Source organism: Spinacia oleracea, chromosome 3, assembly GCF_020520425.1.
Source record: "Spinacia oleracea cultivar Varoflay chromosome 3, BTI_SOV_V1, whole genome shotgun sequence".
Lineage (NCBI taxonomy): Eukaryota > Viridiplantae > Streptophyta > Magnoliopsida > Caryophyllales > Amaranthaceae > Spinacia > Spinacia oleracea.
In genome coordinates, this window is record NC_079489.1 from 37,061,538 (window position 1) to 37,085,867 (window position 24,330).

General features: G+C 35.8%; 4 protein-coding genes across 8 annotated transcripts; 2 read left to right on the plus strand and 2 right to left on the minus strand.

Moving 5' to 3' along the window:
* Window positions 1–9,558: 9,558 nt before the first annotated feature.
* Window positions 9,559–10,195, minus strand: LOC110799381 (uncharacterized). The gene has a single exon (XM_022004633.2). The coding sequence runs from the start codon at window positions 10,111–10,113 to the stop codon at window positions 9,772–9,774; it is 342 nt and encodes a 113-aa protein (XP_021860325.1). The 5' UTR covers window positions 10,114–10,195; the 3' UTR covers window positions 9,559–9,771.
* Window positions 10,196–10,268: 73 nt separating this feature from the next.
* On the plus strand, window positions 10,269–11,361 carry LOC130469633 (uncharacterized). The gene is made up of 2 exons (XM_056839031.1): window positions 10,269–10,730; window positions 10,920–11,361. The coding sequence occupies exon 2, from the start codon at window positions 10,921–10,923 to the stop codon at window positions 11,359–11,361; it is 441 nt and encodes a 146-aa protein (XP_056695009.1). The 5' UTR covers window positions 10,269–10,730; window position 10,920.
* On the plus strand, window positions 11,362–14,614 carry LOC110799375 (uncharacterized). The gene is made up of 4 exons (XM_022004628.2): window positions 11,362–12,240; window positions 12,361–13,104; window positions 13,208–13,556; window positions 13,681–14,614. The coding sequence occupies exons 1-4, from the start codon at window positions 11,362–11,364 to the stop codon at window positions 13,950–13,952; spliced, it is 2,244 nt and encodes a 747-aa protein (XP_021860320.2). The 3' UTR covers window positions 13,953–14,614.
* A 3,421-nt stretch (window positions 14,615–18,035) lies between these two features.
* Window positions 18,036–21,771, minus strand: LOC110799374 (protein ALP1-like). 5 transcript variants are annotated; one of them, XM_022004624.2, is made up of 5 exons: window positions 20,810–21,771; window positions 19,885–20,484; window positions 19,097–19,580; window positions 18,791–19,022; window positions 18,036–18,708 (listed from the first exon to the last, which is right to left on the minus strand). In XM_022004624.2, the coding sequence occupies exons 2-5, from the start codon at window positions 19,893–19,895 to the stop codon at window positions 18,290–18,292; spliced, it is 1,146 nt and encodes a 381-aa protein (XP_021860316.1). In that variant the 5' UTR covers window positions 19,896–20,484; window positions 20,810–21,771; the 3' UTR covers window positions 18,036–18,289. The 5 variants fall into 5 exon arrangements, with proteins under 5 accessions (XP_021860316.1, XP_056696137.1, XP_056696135.1 ...); XM_056840159.1 differs by having other exon boundaries at window positions 19,097–19,211; window positions 19,332–19,580; window positions 19,885–21,770; XM_056840157.1 differs by having other exon boundaries at window positions 21,596–21,769.
* Window positions 21,772–24,330: the final 2,559 nt, after the last annotated feature.

Consider the following 24,330-nt stretch of genomic DNA (forward strand, 5'->3'; position numbering starts at 1 on the left):
CTATCCCCATTTCCCTTCCAACGATCAGGTGGGAGTGCAACAGCGTGAGCCTATGTCATGTCCTTAACAGCCCTCCCCATAGCAATGCCACGAGATTCTTCTTCCTGGAGCAACGACTCCAAGGACTCCTCGAGTGAAGGAGATGGTTTTTGAGAGAGTAAATTTGTGCGAACTAGTGAATATAAATCATCATCAAGCCCAATGAGGAATTGGTGAAATTGTTCCTCTGCTTTGTCGGCCTCGTACTGCCCAGCAACATCGCAAGTGCACAAGCCACACTTACACCCATGGGGAGGTTTTAATTAATTAAGGTCATCATAGAAACTCATCAAGAGATTATAGTAGTCTTCAACAGACATACCTTTGCTCTGTTTACATTCCGTAATTTTGGCTCGTAATTTGTTGCAGGCGAGGACCGGTAGACACACAGAAACGCTTGTCCAAACAATCCCACAGTGGTTTGGCTTCCACGATGTATGGTATGGAAATTGCGACCTTCGAGGTCATTGTTTTCAGAATCCAGGAGACAATCATAGAATTATTGGTTTCCCAATCAAGCAACCTGGATTTCTGCTTTGGTTTGGTGATCGTTCCGTCAACAAAACCGAATTTCCGGCGTGATTTCAAAGACAAAGTGATCACCCTAGACCACGCCAAATAATTATCCTTGCCCTTGAGGACCACGCGAGTGATCAAATTCCCGGGCTGATCGCCGGAACAGAGAAAAAATGGTGAAGATGCGTCGATCTTCCCGTCATCTTCGGCCATGGATGCAAACGTAGCGTAGAAAAAAAATAGTGTTTTTAGGGTTTATTGCTTGATAGCTCCGATACCATGTTAGGAAATCTTTTTCCTTGATTTCTATTACTGTAAAGCGTAGGTTTATGTACATGCTAATACAAGGGCTTAAACTACTAAAATACATTAGCTAACCTAAATACAATAAGGCTCAACATTTGGGGTTGGCTCTAATTTACTAGTTCTACATAGCTAGAAGGGACAAGAAAGATTTGGTAATCATCCTACCAAATCCTTGGTCAACCAAAAGGAAATAAAGAGAGAAATAAAAATCACCGACACAATTACAAATTACAACTCACCGACGAAGTTAGTAATAGTATTAACAAATAATTGGTGAATAATTAGTCTAAATAGAGATTGATGATAGCGGCAAATGGCAATGCAAATCTCTCATCGGATACCATCTATTTCTGTAAAACGTATTCACTATCATCGGAGTATTCATGTTTCACGGCTTTCGGAATATATAGCTCCCTATTCTTACAAAGTCAAGATTATTTTTTTCTTACAATGTCAAGATTATATTTTTCTCACTTTACCAGTATACTACGTATGGAGTATATAAGATCTATCTAAATTTATTCTAAGTTTACCTGAATTTATTAGTATTGAAATTTATTTTAGTTGTAAATTATACTTGATCAACCCGTATATGAACTCATTTTTCTTGAAATAAGTGAAAATAAGGTGAACATAATACATCTAATTCCAAATGTATCCGGAAACAAAACTTCATCAAATTGAAGTTTTTAATTTTTTTTTTTTACAAATAGCATCAAACATAAGTTAGAATTGAAAGTTAATATTTTAAGTTGAAAACTATTGGATAATACAAGTTCGTATTGTTATACGAAGTATAAAGAATAAACAAGGGGTAAAGTTTAACTTAACAAAACATTGTACCATTAAGTGCAATATCGTTCACGTGATATTCGCCTGACGACCCATCTAATAATGTTCTCCATAAAAGGGAGACATGTTGATCTATTTTTAAAAGTTTCCATCACACGATCTAACCAAATATTGTTATAAGACAAATTAATTTTTACCTCACTGATTCTACGTTTGTCTAACTAATACTTAATCAATTAGACCATATCATAAGAATTTAAGCTAACCTATTTTTAAGGGTTTGTAGTTTTGGTTGATAACATTTTTAATTGCTCTTTTCGTGTGTCTGTGCAAGTCATTGGAAATTTGGAATCATCAAACTTACTTTATTGCTTGCATCTTTACTGCCTAAAAGTTTGTTGCATGCAGTTTTTGTACATAATCATATAATTGTATGTGTTACTTGTTGAGTTGCATGTCACCCCAAAACAAACTTTTATACTTTCGTACGTATTAAAAGTACAATCGAATATACAAATACAATCTAATTTCATGAGGATGGATGTGCTTTTGAAAAACTAGTTTTCAGGACAAAAAAATAAAAATAAAAATAAAAAACTAATCTTAATCTATATGGAGTAGCTTTTGACTGTACGATATCGATTGGCTATCTCGCAGAGATTCCACTTGGGTGGGGATAGAACAAATTCACTTTTGGTTCCTAATTCCTATTAATCTATAGAGCTGATTGAATTTGAGGGTCTTTTGTGAGCCTAAATTGAGGGGCGCCGGGGCTGGCTTTGTGGAATAAGGTTAATGCATTCCGAATATTATCACCTAAACCACATTTACAAATACACCCTTTCAATTTTTTTTATTTTTTTTATAGCATAATACTCTGTTTCATAAAGATCTTTATGGTTACTATTTACACAAACATTAAGACAAAAGTTGATTGAATATAATAAAATGTGGATAAAGTAAGAGAAATGTGTAAAAATGTCGATGATTGTAAGAAAAAGAAATTAAATAAAGTAAGAGAAAATGAATGGAAAATTGTAAATATTATAGAGTAAGAAGGATAAGGTAGTAAATTTTCATGTCCAAAAATAGAATAAAGCAAAGTGTAAAAAATATTATAAAACGGAGAGTGTAAAGATCATTTTGAAACGGAGGTAGTAATACTTATATTATCAATAATTTTAGGTCGTATTACCTTCAAACAAGCATATAGCCATATAGTTATAGTTAGCACACAATGAACGGCTACAACTATGATTGATTGATTGCTAACAATCATAATCATTCCTTGTAGAGAGAATATGGAAAAATGCTTAAACCTAAGGCGATGAAGAAAGTAGAACAATATATGGAACTTTTGTACTCCGTAGGATACAAGTCATAGATGATAGAACCGGTGCCAACTAAAAATATCCGAGAGTGCTGCAAGCCTACAAACAGCCTCTAGGGACAATCCTTCATGTGGTCAGATCCAGCCATGGATGACATGGGCAAAGCCTATGACCAATTTTGACAACAGAGGATGAAAAACAGACAACATTTAACCTTACCCTATTAATTAATGCTCCAGTTTATGTTTTCCCCTTATAATTCCCATTCCCCCAATTTTTAATCTGCTTCCAAGCATGAATGTGCATTCTCAGTGGATACACCAGTTGATCAACTACACGTCTCAAGTCTCAACACAAATACCAAACTGAAATTAGGCCCAACAGTCCAACATTCTATAGAAAACACACAATCAGCTCCTCAATATTACAAATAAAAGAACTACACAGATCCAACAAGATTATACAAGGGGATTAGGAAGCTGGTTTTAGAAATAAATAAGAACACCGCAAGCTATCAGGAAAACAACTTCCCCAAAGTTTAAGTCGAGTGCACAAGAGCATAAACAGACGTGCGTACATGACAAATGCACCAGCCAATAACTCTAAATTTAATAAAATAGCCAAGTTCAAAGCTCACAAGATGCATTACAAAACCCAAGACGAGATAGTGGTACATTGGTAATTAAACCGGGACCAATAAACCTAGCAAGCTTCTATTTTTGCAAGGAATAAAACTGAGAGATATTCAACCACTCCCATAAGCTTGATCCATCTATAGAGAATTGATACTCCTATTCTTCAACTCAGCATAGAATCACAGACTTCTAGTCCTCAACTCCCAAGAATTCTGCCAATTAAAGTGTACTACGTATATTACAGGATTTACAGCACATTTAGATTTCCCTGAAGTTTAGATTTTGGTAGTGTAAATAACAGCAAGGCCCTCTTGCAGACTGCAGCTTCCTAAATACGTAGTATAGCCTACCCATAACACCCCCCCCCCCCCCCCTCCTTCCCCCCAAAGTGCGTAGGAAAAAGAATGAGATTGACGGAAGACAAATTTCATGAACATGTTGAGAAATAAAACGCACTCGCAATTTAAAAAACAACTTCTAAAATCAGGACTCTCAACTACCTCACACAAATCCTCAGTCTTTGACTAAGATAGATACTTCACTCAACCAATAGGTTATTCTGGAAGGGACATTCTTTACAAAGAAAGCAGCTAGAAGATCCCGTAGGCTACTTCTTATACTGCTTCTTGAACACCCCTCCAAAAGGACAAAACAGATTAGAAATATTAAGCCGAAAAGCTCAGAACTTGATAGAGATTGAATCATACTTCTATCACTTAAGCTTCTTTCAGCTCTATGTAAGATTAATGGAGCAAATCAATAAGAAACATCAAAAAGAAATTTTGACAGGAAAAACCGTACCATGTAACAAAACAGACTAGAAGACATCTCAAAGAGAATAGACAGGGTCACAGACTCACACAACAAGATATCAAGCAAGGGAAGTTTCCAGTCTCAAACTAACCCATATAACAGGTATTGCACACAAAAGACTTGGTTGGTGTATCATGCAAACACAAGTAATTAGAAAATTCCCCAGAGAAAAAGGATGGTGTCAAACATCCTACTGACTCTCAAATCTTTGGCATATGTTGAGACCTGGAAAAACAAAATATGACTTGGAAAAACAAAAATTAAGATCAACTAAATGGGAAGTTCGTCAACTAGTAATATGACAACATCTCTATCATCTTCAAGTCCACCCAAACATCCTCACAAGACATCAGTTACTCCCTCCGTCCCGGAATACTTGACCTGTTTTCCTTATCGGGTCGTCCCTTAATACTTGACCTGTTTCTAAAAATGGAAATATTCTAACAATATTATATTATTTCTCACTCCACCCCTATTAACCCACCTACCCCCTACTCCATACAAAAAATAATTAAAAATTCAACCCATACTCTCCCCCAACCCCACCCATTTACACATTTTCCACTAACTACATTAAAATAATACCGCACTATCAACTACTACCTATTAAATTAAATAAGTCAATTCAAGTCCCTTAAACTCTGTGCCGGTCAAACCGGATCGAGTATTCCGGGACGGAGGGAGTAGATAATTTGGAAGTATGGAAAATCGGAAATGAAACCAGCAGAATAAAAAAGTTCACATATTTCCTTGTTATTGATGGAGTATAATAGTATATATCAAGTTAAAAAGGTGAAAGCAAGAGAAACACTTCGAGATGATACTTCAACATAAGCCTCCACATCACATCACCGTTACTTTCCAATGCCCTCATTTTTCAGCGGATGCATGGTGCTATTAGTTGGTAAAAAACAAGACCAGAAACTTTGGGTGTGTTCTCTTTAACTTATAGGACCTAAAATTATCTGAACTTATAGGACCTTATTTAACTTATATGACCTGAGATTTAACTTATAGGACTTTATTTAACTTATAAGACGTTATAAGATCTTATAACACTTTCTAACACCTGGTAGGACCTTATAAAACCTTATAGTAACTCCGTTTCATAAAGATTTTTAAGGTTAATATTTGCACAAATATTAAGACAAAAGTAGAAAAGTTGGTTGAATACAATAAAATAAGGATAAAGTAAGAGAAATGTGTAAAAAAATGACTGGGTGTAAAAAAAATAGTAAAGTAAGAGAAAGTGAGTGGAAAATTGTAAATAGTGCGGGGTAAGAAGGGTAAGGTAGTAAATTTTCATGTCCAAAAATAGAATAAAGCAAAGTGTAAAGAACATTGTGAAACGAACTAAAACGGAAAGTGTAAAGATCATTTTGAAAAGGAGGTAGTATAACCTTATTGAACCTTATTTTATTAGACTTTATTTAAAGTTTATTAGATTATTACTAAACTTAGAATTTTGATAATAGTTGATTGCAAATATTAATAAATATAAATTAATAAAGTAATTATTATTTAATTCTTATATTAATAATTATGTCTTTTATGTTATTATTAAAAATATAAATTATTACTCCGTGGTAATAATTCAACATTTATAAAATCCAAGTACGAATTTGACCCATTTGTAAACTATTTGTGATTGTTTCTTTAATAAACTTTTTTATACTCTGTAATGGAATTTCATCACGGGAGAAAAACAACTCTTTGATACTCTCTACGAGTATTTCACAAGTCACAGGTATAGGGGACAAAAAAAAGTAAGTTTAGAAGTTAGTACTTTCAATTAATGCATTAGTGTAAAGAAGTAATATTATGATTATTTGCGTCTCACCAAAAAGATCATCCATTAATTTGTGATGTACACGTAATTTTAAAAGTGTTTATTAAGTTTTTCCCTTGTAATTATATTTACAATAATTAATAATAACATAATAATTAACACTCATGTATTATTGATAATTATTATCATCAATTAGTAACCACAAATTATTTTAATATAGTAACGTAAATATGATTTATTTAATACAAGTATATAACAAAGCAAAAATTATAATATTGCATATTTTATTAATTGGAACTTATAGGACCTTTTTGGAACTTATAGGAACTTATTAGAACTTATAGGACCTTGTTGGAACTTATAGGATCTTGTTGGAAATTATAGGAACTTATTTAATTTAACTGATAGGACTTTATTTAACTTATCTGAGCTTATAAGCTTATAAGACCTGAAACTTATTTAAATAAGGTCTTATAAGTTGAAGAGAACAAGACCTTTGTTTTTAAAAAAGACCAGTAAAATTATATAGGTATTATAATCTGACATATAATATACCATTAATGTTTTAAATGAGAAGTAACTGATTAGTCTCCTTTGAATACAATGAGAAAAGGACTAAGTTTGTTCTACCTCAAGGTCACACTAGCCAATAGATTATGCATATACAACAACATTTACAAGTCGAGAGTAGATCAAAGACCAAAGCTTAAACTTCGTATAAGACTCATGTACATTCATGTCTGTAACAAATCTTGTAACAAATCTTGACAGGGCAAAAAAGATAGCAAAATCAGAAGACAACTTCACATCATAGAATTACATGAAACATCAGTCCAAGGCTTATAGGAAGTGTAAATAAGACTGTTTCATTAAAGATTCTTATGGCTGTGGATAGGATATGACCTCAAAAAGTGACGGATCTTGAACTGTTTAGGTAGGGGGGGTCGTTAAACAAAATTCAAGCAATGTAGTATAGGACATACACAATAATACTCAAAGTTTAGGGGGATCGGAACTAAAATTACATTACGAAATTTTTCGGTCGGGGGCGTTATAGGGAAGGTCCGCCATTGACCTCAAAGACTTAAAAAGTCAAGTTCAATGTTATGCACACCTCCCACAATCTCATTAACCCATAGTTGACCTTATCCATAAGAAAAGCACATGAAAAGAGGGTATCCCCTGTAGGCTGTACTTGAGCGGCAACTTGAAAACTACACTACTAGACAAGCTACACGTCCTCTACATATCGATAAACATATGAAGACCTCATCCTATTTCATAATCAAGGGCATACATCGCACATAGATACATATATGAGCTAAGAGCAAAAGAAAGACCATGTATGACAATTCTCACCCAAATTAGCTAGCAGTATCATCCAACTACATCCTCGAGAACCCATATCAAACATTAATAATACCAAAGAAATTATTTATTCACACTAGCAATCCCTAAGTCACTTATGATACAGCCCGGTAAACTTGCAAAACACAGTAACGAACAATAACTCCAGCAAGAAACATACATTTCACATAATTTGGGAAGTCAAAAGTACATAGTCTAAGTCTAACTACATTATAAAATTTTAAGATATGCATGAAACTTTAGTAACTAATAAGAATTCTTGTTGAGGCTGTGAGCATCGGATTGTTGGGAAAGATCCCCCAAGGCTATATTGGATTGTTGGGAAAGGAGTTCAAAAGCATGATCCCCCACCCCCATTTAAAGAAGTAATCTAGCCACCAAGTGATCCACGGCATTCCCGGCTCTACTAACATGACAACAAGAAACGAACTTAAAATAAAATATCTTCAAGAGTAAGTGAATGTGTCACTAATTGCATCACATTCCAATTCAACCAAAGTAAAACTAAGACTATGGGCAACTTGTAGGCTAAAACAAGCTGCCAATGCTTCATCCATTTCAGCTTTCCAAGTCAAGTTTATTCTATAATGATGAACTTGCCACAATTTTATCATATCAGAGAACTTACAGCAAGAAACCTAATCCATTACATCAGCTCATGAAAATAAAGCATCCCCTACAACACAAGTGCAACTAGAAACACAATTCTACTTGATAAGCTAGGTGTCCTCTACAAGTCCACAAAGAAATGAAGCGCAAACATGTTCCTCGGATCCTCAAATAATCTAAATAGCTCAGACATTCCTTCATCTTTGCACGTAAATCTTTTACAGCAATATAACTCTTAAACTTCAACTATAATCAAGTAATCCTAACTGAATTTATTGGCAAATGCATCCCACACTTCATCCCCTCGTCTTTACCCTTCTGTAAGACAATAAGTTAACAGAACTGCTAACCTGCCTCCAGTACAGTCAAATAAAGATCACTTCATATTGGCAAACCCATCCTACAATGGAATCCCTCAGGTCGTCACCACACCCTACAGTAAGTTAACAAAGTCTTCTAATATATTAAGACTTTCATTTTCATCCCGGCAGTAAGTACCTACTAAAATTGGGCAGTACTTCCGAACACTTAATACAACTGTACACTTCTTATCAAACTCTCAACTAGAATTAAAAAAAGTAAGTTCAATAAAACTATGATAAAAAAAAAATCGAACAAGCAAAGTAAAGATGACAGAGAATTCATAGAGAACGAGAAACATCCCAAAATTCCAATGCGCAACACTTTGCAATGAGCATGCACATTAGCAAAGTGCCTGGAGACACCAATATAATCCTATTTCCAACACGAAGCACAAAGACCATAACCACTTAGTAAGGTCCATAATCACACAGCCCAACCCTAAAAATTTCACGAGGATTGACCAATATATTTGATCAAAATTCTAGGTCTATTTCGCACAGTACTTAAAACTCATATGTATCATTTAAAGCAGGAAGTTATATGGCTAAGGTGAAAGACAAAAAATAAGCAAAAGGATTGTAGAATCAACATAAAGAACTACTTCTAAACATACACTAATGGACTGTACAGTAACATCAATGAATCATAGAAAAGTTTCATCCCAGTTCACCGTTAAAGGCATACATTGTGCATAGACACAAACCCACACGTGATCTCACAACAAACACGGCATCCACGAATGCACAACGCTCACTTAAATCATCTAACAATATAGATGATCAACCCACGAACAGTCAGACACTGATAACCCCAAAACCCAATCCTTTCACATAATTATTCATAACCTCACTAATCATTAAGAATGATCACCAGACAAATTTATGAACTCGCAACAATAGGAACCAGCAATCGACCCATCGTTAACCCCAGCAATAATCCTACATTTTCTACAATCAGGGTGATTAATCAAGCAAATCAAACAAAAGGATTCAGGAAATGAGAGAAAAACAAATCATTGTACCAAAATATACTTTGGAAAATAACTCCAATTTTTTTTAAAAGAAGGGTCAATTGTTCAGAAACCCTTATTTTTCTTGATTCACTACAACAACCCCCCATATATCAACAACATAACAAAAAAAAATTGAAAAAACCCTAAAATTTTCCGAATATCAAACGACAAACAGAAAAAGGTTGATGGAAAGTGAAGTTACTCAGAGGAGTCAGAAGAAAGCTGTTGGGCCTGGAGGCGTTCGAGGGCTTTCTGATGGGCCCAAGTCTCGAGGGTGAGATCGGGCTTAGCGGTAAGACCAACACCAAGGATGACAATGGTGAGGAAGCTGGTGACGTAGCAGGGCAATTCCCAGTCTTCCCATTTACGGGACTGACCAGGTGGTGGTGGCGGGCGGTTGAAGAGGTAGCCGTTGGGACGTTCTTGGTGACCTGGGCTTGTCCATCTGTCGATTCCTCCACCGCCACGGGTTCGGAGAGTTTGAGTTAGTCTGGCACGGAGGGATCCGGCGGCTGTGGCTAAGGGTTTGATCGCCACCATGGTTGCGTCGAGGAGAGAGAAATTAAAGAAGTGAGACGGAGTGAGATCTATATCGTGGTGTATTTTATGAATCGTGCCTCATTAGGGAGGTCAATTCTCGACCAGAATCATTAAGGGTGCGTTCTGTTCACCTTAAATAAATAAACGGTTTTTTCATGAAATGCCCCCGAGGTTTTAAAAAACGCACCAAATACCCTCGCCTGTTTCGATTCACATAATATACCCCTATTTATCCGTACTGTTCATGACATGCACCTGTCAGCTAACGCCGTTAGTCTGCCGTTAGTGGTGTTTTACTTATTTGCCCTTAATTTTGGTTTAGCGCCATTGACTTCCTTCACTTTCACAGAAAGACCAAAAAAAAAAAACCGTTCACATTTTTCTCTTTCTCTCTCCTCTCCCCTGTTCTTCTTCAAGCTCTAATCCTACTCAAACCCTAGAAATTCTGGGTAGATCTTCAATATTTTTGTGAATTTTGCTGCGCACCTTAAAGGCGAGTTCGTGGGTTGTGATTTTGCTTCAATCGCGACAAAAAAGGGAGAAACTTGAGGCGATTTCCAGTTGAGTTAGTGTTGAAGAGGAAACGGGAATTTTAAAGTTGGTTAGTCTACTTCCAGGTAATAATCTCTTCTCCTCTGTTTAATTTTGCTGGTAAACTTGTTTTTTTTTCACGAAATCGATTAGGGTTAGGGTTTGTGAAATTGTCAGTTTTTTTTTTAAAATTGCGCAAATTTCTTGTTGGTTATTGGTCAATTGTGGTTGTTGGAATGAAAATTGATGTTAGTTTCATTATTTTTTCCCTTTAGGATGAGTGCTATTTGGTTGTTACTACGTTATGGGTCACATAGTTTTGATATTAGAGTGGGAGACATGGAAAAATATCGTTTGTTGAAGTTGTTTCTTGATATCTTTGAGGAATCAGTTAAGCAAGATGTTTTTTTGCCTAGTACCTTTAGCTTGTATGTTGAGGGTCCTTGTGGTAAGGTTGAATTGAATGATGATAAGACTTTAAGGCTTCTGTGGGGATGGAATTGGGGTAAAGACACTGCTGAAATTTGGGTTGAGGGAACAGATAAACCAGGATTGGTGTTTAGGAATGCTGTTGCAACAATTGAGAATCATAGAAAGGAAAAAAAGAGACAACTTAAGGAGAGACAAGAGGAACTGTTGAGGGCTCAAAGAGAGGAGGAAGAGGCAATGAGGAAACAACAGGAAAGGGAGGACATTTTGAGGGAAATACAGGAATAAATGGAGTACACTGTGGCTATGGAGGTCCCTGTTGTTGATTGTGAGGACATGAAGGTTGAGTATGTGAGAGTCATTAGCAAAGATGATGCTGATGAGGTGTTTCCAGGTTGCTCTCAACCACAACAAACACAAGAATCCCCAAAGAAACAACCCACCCCACCCAAACACACAAATCATGTTGCTTCTAAGTCAAAAGGCAAGGATAAGCCTGCTTCTAAGAAACTAACCCCCAAAAGGAGGGCATCAGCTAAACAACCCACCCCACAGAAACAACCCACCCCACCTAAACAACCCACCAAACAACCTACACCACTATCCCCACCACCCCCACCACAGAAAGAACCCACCCAACCAAAACAACAACAACACACACCACCACCAGAACATCCCACCTCTCCACCACAACAACAACAACACACACCACCACCAGAACATCCCACCTCTCCACCACAACATCACACCCCTCCACCACCACCACAAAATCCCACTCCACCACAGAACAACCAAACTGATGAGCCTAACAATCAAGCACCACCTGATCAAGCTCAGCCAGTGAAAAAGAAGGGGGGCAGAGCTAGACCTGAGGGGTTTAGGGTTAACAAAGTCACTGCTAAGAAGGCTGGAACTTGGGTTTCCAAGGGAAAGGGAAAAGGGAGAAAGGGTACAGGAAGGTCTAAGACACCAGGGGTTTTTGCTGATGTTGGTGAGATATGTTCAGAAGAGGAGAGTGAGGATTCTGATTATGAGGAATCAGATTCTGAACAAGAGGATGTTCTGAATGATTGGATTGATTCTGATGTTGATGATGAGGTGATTCCTGATGATATTCCTGATTTGGGGTTTGAGGATTGTCTAAATGGTTCCTCAAAGATGGATAAGGCCTATAAAAATGGCAAAATATGGACTGATCAACCATATGGGTCCATTAAGTTAGAACCCTGGTTGATCTTTCATGATAAGGCCACATTTCTTGAAGTGTTGAGAAGTTACTGCATATAGGAGGGGTTTGGGCTTAGTGTTGAGAGGGCTGACAATAGGAGGTACACAGCAGTGTGTGCAGTGGAGTCATGTGACTGGAGGATACATGCCAGTAGGTTGTTTGACAATGTTAGCTGGGCCATTAAGGTGATCAGTGGGTCCCACAGAACTTGTGGGAGGCTTGAGGAGAATCCAGTGGTGACCTCTGAGTGGTTGTGTAAGCATATGTTGGGGGAAATAGAGGCAAATCCAGAGATTCCAGTGGAGACATTGAGGAGGTATGCACAGGAGAAGTTTCAGTTGAGGGTGAAAAAGAGGCTATTGTACAAGGTCAGGAGTATGGCAAAGGGAAAGCTGCATGGTGGTTGGGCTGAAGCATATGAGCTGTTGCCTAGATATGCTGAGATGATTAAGCAAACAAACCCAGGGAGTCATGCACTTATAACATGGGGGGCCAGTAGTGGGGATGTGAACCCAAAATTCAGAGCTTGCTTCTTCTCATTTGCTGCACAAGTCAGGGGGTTTCTAAGGGGTTGTAGGCCCATAATTGGAATAGATGGGGCTCATTTAAGTGGTTTCTACAAGGGCATTCTACTGACAGCAGTTGGCATAGATGGGAACAATGAAATTTTTGTTCTTGCCTATGGGATAGTAGACACTGAGAGTTGTGACAGTTGGACCTACTTCATGAGATGTTTGAGGCAAATGTTTGAGCAGGAGGGTTGCAACAGAGATGATTGGACCTTCATCAGTGATAGGATGAAGGTATGTGTACTGATCTGATATTTACTCTTTTCTGATCTTTACTTTTTCTTATGTTTATGTTTCTATATTAATGAACCTGTTTTTGTTGTTTGCTGATGTGTAGGGTGTTGAGTTGGCAGTTAGAGAAACTTTTCCTAGAGCAACTAGGAGAGTTTGCTGCCAACACCTATACATGAATTGTAAGAACAATGGCTTCAGTGGATCTGCATTCCACAAGCTCTTTTGGATAGCTGCTAATGCATACAATGAGTATGTGTTTGGTAAGGCCATGGAAAAGATCAGTGAGTACAATGCAAATGCCACTGCATACTTGAACAGCTGCATTGAGCAGTGGTCTAGGCATAAGTTTGACTCTACTGTTTGTTGTGATCACAACACAACAAACTTTGTGGAGTCATTCAATGCATGCACAAAGCCCTTCAGAGACATGCCTGTCTTCTCATTATTGGAAGGTATAACTCTTCTAATCATATTCATGCATAATATTACCCTTGAACTTGTTGTTTGTTGTTTAATCATATTCATGCATAATATACCCCTGAACTTGTTGTTTGTTGGTTAATGTCTGGTGTACAGCAATCAGAAGTTGGTGTATGCAGAGGGTGGGGGCTAGATTTGACAAGGCAGTTGACATGGAGGAAGGTCAGCTCACTGCATATGCATTGAAAGAGTTAGAGGAGAGGACAGCTGAGTCCAGGTTATGTTATGCCACAGCATGTGGAGGGGGTGAATTTGAGGTTAGGGATGGACATGTCAACTTCCCAATTAGGCTTGCAACAAGAAGTTGTGCCTGTGGGAAGTGGCAGATCTGTGGAATCCCCTGCAAGCATGCACTGAGGGTCATATAAGACCAAAGGATGAACCCCCATGATTTCATATCCCCATGGTTCAAGGCTGCTGCATACAAGCTAACCTATGCAGAACATATTCATCCTATGGCAGATCCATCTCAGTGGCCTGACTTTGGCCTTCCTTCCATTCAGCCTCCAACCATCAAAAGACCATCTGGCAGACCTGCTAAGAAGAGAAAGAGAGGGGCAAATGAACCAAAGAAAGGGAAGAGGAACACAAATGTGAAATGTGGAAAGTGTAGAGAGTTTGGTCACAACTCAAGAACATGCAAGAGTGGAGGAACAAGTGCCACTGGACCAAGTACTTCAAAGAGTGGTGCAGCAGGAGCAAGTACATCAAATGGGGGACCAAACACAAGGAAGAGGTCAAAGGCAGCTGCATAGTCACCTCAGTTGGCTATATTTTGTGAATTGTAGTGCACAAAGCTAAACTAACTTAGTCAAATCAGTTTAGTCAGAATCAGTTTAGTTAGAATCAGTTTTTGGAAACAGTTGTGCAGAGATCATTTTTTGGAAACAGTGAAATGCTTAGAACACCTCTTTTTGTGCAGTTCAGTGGTGTTTGTCCACTTAAAGTTCAGTTTATGTAAAGCTTATTTGCTTGAACAAGTATTTATGGAACAAAGTCTCTTTATTTCATGAAATTTGTTACAACTTTACTTCATTGCTATCCAAATCAGAAATGCAAACATTAATACACCAATTTTTATTGCAAAATTGATTTGCTGTTTCTGTTGTTTGATCTTCTTCTTCAATAGCTTCAACTCTTCATGCATTCCCCTGCTCTGTTCTTGCATTCCCCAGCTTTGTTCTTGCATTCCCCTGTTTTCATCATCTCTGTTTCCCTTGCTCTGAACTTCATCACTTGTGTGCTCAAGAAAACCTTTGCACCATTTGAAATTATCACAAGGATCACACTTGTAGTAAATATTTTGCGGATTTTTTGCCGTTTCCGAGCTCCTAATTGCAAATCTTCTCCCGCAATAGCAATTTTTATTAGGAACTCTAATGTATGCTAAATTTGGGATGGAAGAAGATTCGGTTTTTGAATGAGAGCTCATGGCTAATTTGGAGAGGGGAAAGTATGCAAGTGAGGTGAACACTAGTAGCATTTATATGCAGCAAGAACATAACGGCTATATTTTGCTTCCTAGGTTTAAAAACTAGCCGTTAAATTCAAATTCCTGCAATTTGGGTATCTAGTGCAACTTAATTTTAAAATAGGTGTATATTATGCATTAAGTTTATAAAAAGGGGTATACTGTGAATTATAAACACGACTTAACGGAGGACTAACGGAAGGTCAGTTAAGGGGTATTTGGTGCAAACTTGGAAAACAATAGGGGTATATTATGTGAATCGAAACAGGCGAGGGTATTTGGTGCGTTTTTTAAAACCTCAGGGGCATTTCATGAAAAAACCGATAAATAAATTTCAGTTCCAATAAGTTCAGATAAGTTCAGATAAGTTTTAATATTTTCCAATAAGTTTTAATAAGTTCAGATAAATTCAGCTAAGTTCCAATAAGACCCTGTTTAGTTCACCTTATTTCTCCTGATCTGATCTGGTCTGATCTGATCTGTTCTGATCTGAACTTATTTTTTCTGATCTGATCTGGTCTGATCTGATATGATCTGATTCTTCATAATTAAGTTTAAACAAAAATCTACATTTATTAATATTAAACGACTTACGTGTAAAATAAATGTTTACACAAATTTATAATATTGATATTATTTATTTGACTTTGCTCATGATTTAACTATTCCTTATATTAGATAGACATAGACATGATCTAGATAGATCGGTTTGATCTATACATATAAGTTCTGATCTGGATATGATCCGTACAAATCGATTCTGATCTGGACATGATTTGTACAGATCGATTCTGATCTGGACATGATTTGTACATATCTGTTCTCTTTGGACATGATCAGTTCTGATCTAGACATGATCTGTACAGTTCAGTTCTGATTTGGACATGATCTGTACAGACAAGTTCTGATCTGGACATGATTTGTACAGTTTAGTTCTGATCTGGACATAATCTGTACAGATCAGTTCTAATCTGGACATTATCTGTACAGACCAGTTCTGATCTGGACATGATCTGTACAGCCAGTTCTGATCTGGACATGAGCTGTACAGTTCAGTTCAGATCTGGACATGATCTGTACAGATCAGGTCTGATCTGGACATGATCTATACATATCATTTCTGATCTAGACATCATATGTACATATCATTTCTAATCTGGTCATGATCTGTACAGACCAGTTCTGATCTGGTCATGATCACTATTAATCAATTCTAATATGGACATGATCTTTGCCGATCAATTCCGATCTGAACATAATCTGTACAAAGTCGATATCTAGACCAGTTATAATCTGGACATATCGATTCTGATCTGGACATGATCTGTACAAATCGGTTTTGATCTGAACATATTGGTTATGTAAGAATTGGATCTGATGTAGACAAGATCTTTACAGATTTGAACATGATCTGGACATGATCTGTACATATCAGTTATGATATGGATATTATCTTATTCTATCAGTTCTGGTCTAGATATATACTCCGTAGTAGTTTTGATCTATAAAAATCAGTTTTGATATGGACATGACCTGATCATATCGTTTCTGATCTGGACTTAATGGTTTTAATTTGGACATGATGAATTTGAATGTTTTGTTAATGTTTTTTTATGCCTTAAGTAATAGGTTTTAATTGCACCGACAACAAATTTTTTTTTTATCAAAGCAATAATAGTAATAAATATGAAATATAATAACAATGATATAAATAATAATAATAATCATCATCATAATAATCTGGTCTGGTCTGATCTGATCTGATCTGGTCTGATCTGGTTTGATCTGATCTGGTCTGATCTGATCTGAACTTATTTTTTCTGATCTGATCTGGTCTGAATGAGCTGATCTGATTAAATATGAAATAAGTAATAAGGTCCTGAAATAAGGTGAACTAAACAGGGCCTAAGTTCCAATAAGTCCCAATAATAATAATAATAATAATAATAATAATAATAATAATAATAATAATAATAATAATAATAATAATAATAATAATAATAATAATAATAATAATAATAATAATAATAATAATAATAATAAGTCCCAGATTGTATCTAGGCTCCCCTTCAACTTCTTGTAGTTCACTTGATCTTTGTAGCTTGTTAAGCTTGTAACGTTTTATAATAATAATAATAATAATAATAATAATAAATAATAATAATAATAATAATAATAATAATAATAATACTAAATAATAATAATAATTATTATAATAATAAATAATAATAATAATAATAATAATAAATAATAATAATATTAATAATAATTATAATAATAATAATAAATAATAATAAATAATAATAAATGATAATAATAAATAATAATAATAATAATTAATAATTAAATAATAATTATATTATTATTATTATTCATCTTCTTCTTAATGTTATTATTATTATTAGTGATATGTTACTATTATGATTATAAATAACCCGACACAATATTAACCCGAACCGATAGGAACCCAAATTAGACGAAAATTGACCCATTACATTCAAACCCGATTTACCCGATCTGACATGAAGATGACCGATATGATTCTCAAATCCGTTTAAACCTAACCCCTTTTCAACTAGTTCCCGTTTAAACCCGTACCCGTTAAATCCCGAAACCGTTTCAACCCGTTCCCGTTTAATCCAGGTTATGTTAAAACCCGAACCCGTTTCAACCCATACCCGTCAAATCCTAAACCCGTTAAAATCCTAACCCGTTAAAATCCGAACTCGTTTCAACCCGTACCCATTAAAACCCGAACACGTTAAAATCCGAACCCGTTTCAACCCGTACCCGTAAAAATCTGAAAACGATAAAATACGAACCCATTTCAACCTATACTCGTCAAAATCCGAACCCGTTAAAATCCTAACTCGTTTCAACCCGTACCCATTAGAACCCCAGCCCGTTTAAATCTGAACCCGTTTAAATCTGAACCCGTTTTAACCCATACCCGTTAAAGTGCAGTAAGATAAAGTACATATACTTCAAAGGAGTAACAAGACTCCATATGATTGAATAAATCAAGTTGTAGTGCAACCTTGAAAAGATATGTGCATCAATCTACAACATAAATGTAGAAAAGAAATTGTTTGGGAATATATACCCAGGTGCCCTTACCAATGTCATAAGTTATACATCATATTAACGGGTTCTTTAAAATTAATCATCTGGGTATATTTCTTCATCTTCGATGGTGTCCTTTCTAAGGAACGTGTTCCCTTTCTTAACATCCTCTCATATTTCCTCTGCAATTTTTGCACGAACAACTTCCATTGCCTTTGTTCGTGTTTTTTCAATCAAATTGAAGTCTACCCTTGGTTCCATGTTTTCCACAACTTGGGAAATTGGAATCCCCAAATCATGTAAACGGATAAAATTATGTAGGGTGCATGTTGCAACGATGATAGCCAACTGGTATGCATCATCCATCTTCGGCATCATTCGTAAAACCTTCCATCTATTTTTCAACACACCAAAAATTCTTTCAACGGTGCCACGTAACGAGGAATGTCGATAATTATAATGCTCTAACTTCCCCCTTGGTGCAGGACTGTTTTTAAATTCAGGAGTATGAACTCGCAAACCTCTTCCTTGGTATGGACTCAAATATCCTATAGTGTTTGGATATCCGGAGTCAACCAAGTAATATTTTCCTGTTTATGTAACATAGAAACTTAGGTTATTATCTAGTTACAAACTTTGACATGGAAATTGTACATAACGAATATTTGATACCTGGAGGTGGATGGTGGAATCCCATTTCTAAACTTCCTAAACAATGCCTTAAAACTGTCGTGTCGTGTGCACTTCCTTCGAACCCAACACAAACATATGTGAAAAGCATATCAAAAGAGCAAGAAGCCAAGACATTCCACGTTTTGATCCCTTTACGACCTCTAAATGGTTGTCCGACTTTGTCTCCCACTATTGCATCTATATGGGTGCCATCTAGAGCACCAACACAGTCCTACAAACAAACAATTATCATAAAAAGTATTCCAATTTGCAAAATTATTCAAGACTTTAAGCAAGAGTTCTAACCTTAAAAAATGGGAAATACTTGGCACCGTTGGCAATTTTGGTAGGAATTTCATTTAAACTTTGATAAGGCCGAACAAGGTCTTTTGACAATGCAACCAATGACTCCAATACCTTTCTGTTGTAATTACCAATGGTTGATATTGAGTGTTGAAATCTTTTAGCTGCATCACGATATGAATTTGCTTTTGCTAACATGAATAAGCATATGCCAACTTGCTCAGCGACAAGTACATACCTTCCATCTGATATTAGCTTTCTTTCCAAGAGAATGCTTACAAGGTTGATGAAAATATGCTTTTCTAATCTTAGTTGTTCTTTGCATAAGTTTGGATGACCAGTCAATAACCTGTGTATCCATTGACAACCAGGTTCACCTCCAGTGTGTAAGGGTATCTGGTCCATTCTTGTTAACAATCTTCTTAGCTCATGCGCAGCTATATACATCATACAATTTTCAACCAACGACTTGTCCATTTCTACGTGCCTAGCAATGGAAAAAGTATTAGTAACGTTAACGATTATCAAAAAGTATCTATCCTTGCATCAATGTTGTTAATTTCCAAACATTTCCAATAGCAGTCAGGCTAACCAACAAAGCCAAATCAAACTGAAATCAAACATCCATAAAAGTTGAAATAAGTTTTAGAAATAAGTAGTCTCCAACACAAGTAAAATTCAAAACAAGTCTGGCAACCAAACAATGTTGCCGAGCTCAGTCAAACACACTTTGATTTTCATGAGTGTCAAAATCACTAGGAAAAGTGATTTTTTTTCTTCAAGAAAATTACTCTATTTTCATTATCGGGGAGACCAAGCCAAACTTCCCCGTTCTTCTCTGGATCACGTAGGTAATTCAAACAATCAATAATGAAACTCTTCCCATGAGTTGTAATTTCGGGAATGTCTTGCAAAGTTGAAATTATCCTCTCACATAAAGAGGGTGGTGGGGTTGATTGTGCATTGGAGGACCCTAAATGGATAATTTTCCTCAAAACATCCATACATGTTTGAAGGTCATCCTTCACACTTTTCTTGGTAGATGATTGTCCAACATCAACACTTTTGCGTTTTTCCCCGGATAAAGTCTTCTTAACTAGGGACTTACTACCATCAGCACCAGCATCATCAGTTGTATCAGCAGCATCATTAGTTGTATCAGCACCATCAGTTTTATCATCTCCTTTGCCTTCCTCTGGTTCTCCATCTTTGGAGTCTCCTGATCCTTCTTAAATATCTACCACTTTTGCTAGGTCAAATAAACTTGGGCCTGTGGAATTATTAGCCCAAGCTAGATTTCCAGTGGCAAATGATCCAGTAAAGAGTTCCTGCATCTTTCGCTCAAATGGTAAAGGCCTCTTCAAGAAGGCTGAAGGTCTCCCCTTATGCAGCTATATGTAGAAATAAATAACAAAAAATTCATGTCATTTTTTTTGTTAATATGCATAGCGGAATATACAAGAAAGCAGGGAAGCTCGACCAAATTGAAGCTACGGGAAATCCCCCAATTTATATGTTATTTGCATGATTTGTTAAACATAATGTTGTTTCAAATATTCAGTCATGCTCGATATATAATGAATTTATAGTCATGCTTGATATACAATGATTTTATACAACGTTTACTCAAAATACGACTTAGGACCCGAGACATAATATACTAATATACCAATACATAAAAGAATATACATAGCAACTAAAAAAGGTAGAATATACATGTACGAAAGATTTCCACTTCTCTGAATTTGTATCAACTTGCACACATCCATATTCATTCCAACCAATTCCAGTCCACTTGGTCTTCAGTTCATGCCAAGCCTTAAATCTGTTTCTACAATCACTATAATAGTTTTCCACCACTTTCTTTTCGAAATTTTTCCTACTTAATTTTTGCATTTAAACGCTGCTTAATGGATTCCCAATCATACTTACTACTACCACTGCTTTTACTTTCAAGGCACAAATCTAGAAATGTCTCTGTTGCCTTAGGGTCCCATGTAGTCCTTTCCTTAGGAGGCATTGTTGTTAAACTAAAACAATAATAATAACAAATTAAACCATCAAAAGACCAATTTCTTCACATATACTTATGTTTATTAGGCTTTTCAGTAGTCTTATATCAGAAATCAGAAATCAGAAATCAGAAATCAAAATTAAAATTAAAATTACCTTTATTTAACACTCTTATATCAGAAATCAAAATTAAAAAAACGCACAAAAATAAACCGTATTTTTTTTGGGGGGGGGGGATATTATTCATCAAATAATAAGTTCCTAAGAACTGTTTGAATTGTTTATGCAGTTAATTGATTCGAAGATCATGATTCAAAGAAAAAAGGTAATTTCACCTTCCAATTCTAACCCAACATAAAAAAATAACTAACCCAAAATCAACAAATAATCACAAAATCGAAAAACAATAAACTTCAATACAATTAAACAAAGATCCAGAAACTTGAGAGGGGTTGTGGATAGAGAAGAGTTGCCAGAACTCGAACGCACGAGTTGGGAGGCTTCAAGGCGGAAGTCGGAAGTGTGGTGTGTGAATCCTTGTATGTTGGCTCAAAGATAGAATAAGGAGAGAGAATTGAACAGATAGTGTTTGAAAAGAAGTGGTATTACTCCACTCCACTCCACCGACAACAACAATAATGCCCAACAACATTTGAATGCCCAACAATATTTCCCAACTATTATTTCAAATTGTATCATTAATGTCCAACTACTATATTTAAACATACTTGATGTTATTTTTCAATTTATTGTTATTATTACATTATTATTATAATTATTTCTATATATATATTATTTATTAATTATAATATTAATTATAATTTTTTATTATTTTATATATATATATATATATATTTTATTAATTATTATTATTTTTTTTTATTTTTTTTATTTTAGTTATTATTATTAATATTTTAATTTATTAATTTAATTTTTATTTTAATTATTATTATTTTAGTTATTATTATTATTATTATTATTATTATTATTATTTCAATAAGTTCAGATAAGTTCAGATAAGTTCAGATAAGATCAGATAAGTTCAGATAAGTTCAGGTCAAATAAGTTGAACAGAACGCACCCTAAATTAGTTGGGTTAGTCCGATTGTTTAGAGTCAGAATCGTTAATAACCCACGAGCTAATCCGATTCGATCATATTTAATCTGAACCCCAACTAATTCGGAAATATTAACTAGATTAAGATTTGAAACCTGATAACAAATCGTTTCGCATCAACACGAGTTGTTTCAACCCGAAATCGAAAGGATTTGAAACTCGTTAGTGACCTGGTCCGTTTTAATCTGAACAGTTTCAGCCCGAGGAAAGCTCTTCTAATCCGAACCGTTTACTACAAAACTGTTTCGACGCGTAACCCGTTTAATTCGAATCGTTTACATCTTGTAACATGTTTCATCTGAACAGTTTAAGACATGTAACTTGTTTTACCCGACCGTTTACAACTCATAACTCGCGAATTTCATCATTATAGATTATTAGTTATTACGCTATCTCTATTCTATAAGGGAAATTATGGAGGTTATTAACGTAAATGACCTTTTGGTTCCCCCTGTAGAATATACTATAATACCCTGTGAGGGGTCGGAAAAAGACGGCTGTAGTGTCTCTTTTGTTCTCTTCCCTAACAGATGTGTGGCAAGCAATATTAAGTAACATAGGACTAACTCTGGGCGTTAGCCTCATTTTACTAGTCTTTGGAGTCTCCATTCAATTTTCAACGACAATGAGGAAAACTGACAAAGGCCGGTTATTGTGATACGAAAGTAGCAGCCGAAACTCATGCTCACGTATTAGACCACAACGGTCGTAGGTTCCCTTGTGTCCCTGATATGGAGATCGCTCAACATACATTCAACGGAGTAGAGATTGACGGTTCGGGGGACATTTACTAATACAGGGAGTGCCCACTATTAGCCCATGAAGCGGTCCTTACTAGTTCAATGTAACAACGACGGGACATGCGTTATGCTACATTACTAATCTGAATTGCTTTTAATGCACAAATAATTAACTAAACAATGTCAAAATATGATTTAGATTGACTCAAGGTACCTAACAAGAATCCGGATTGTCCAAAGAATATCTTTTTAGGCGTTATAAATAATCAGATTAATGTTCACAGATTTATAATGGTGATTAAAGCAATAAAATAGATTATGGCACGTTACAATATAGTTTTGGCTATATTGCGGTTCTCAGAAAACTAACCACTTGTCTTTACTCGTTTTCTTTTTACGCAACGTACTTTCCTTGACTTGACTAGACTCCTAGGCAGGATCCAAGCTTAGGTTAAATGCATATGCGGACAGAGTTTCGCTTAACAAGAGTTAATACGGCGGAACTACGGAATATACAGAACGATTATAGTGACGTACGAAAGGCTTAGACTTAGGATTAACTTGTGTATAGTATGAGAATATGACTTGGTGCCCTTTACTTTGCTGGTCGAAGGTCCTATCTATAGGGAAAGAGTGTCGTGAAAGATAGAGATGTTTGCAGTTTGAGAACTGCTAAAAAGTTTATGTGCCGCGAGGAATTTCTCGAGCATAACACCTGTACGTGAAAGATTTTTCGCGCACAGTTTCATGCGCCAGATTTACTTTAGAATTTGTTTTTGAGTTGGACTTTATCATATTTATCATGGTTATATTATTTGGATTTTTAATGTGATTTCACCTTTTAAATTTCTAAACAATACCTAATTAGTTTTTTTGGTGTTACCATCCAGATTCGGGGTGAGTTCTGGGTGGATAGGTTCCATTCCCCTCCCAATTGTTGTTGCAAGGGATTGAACACGCGGTCTGCCCTACCAAATTCATCCCCAGTCACCATTGAACCAACATGCAATTGGTAACAAGACCTAATTAATGCATCACGACTAAATACGATAATTCTTTATATTGGTTTCTAGGACTTCTAACTCAAGTGGTCACCATAATTACTTTACATGATTAAATGAACCAACTTACACTACAAATAATAATTAGAGATGAGGAAATTCATCTCTAAATAGTCCAAATTCGTCTCAAAATGATGATTAGAAACAAATTTGATAAAGTGGGAGCCTCAAAACTTAGACGGAATTTTAGCAAATCCATTACAAATTTGAGATGTGATTTTTGAAAATGCATATACAAATTACATCTAAATATTAATTTAGAGACAAAAAATTTAGTAGTACGTCTCAAGTTTGCTTATAGCCTCC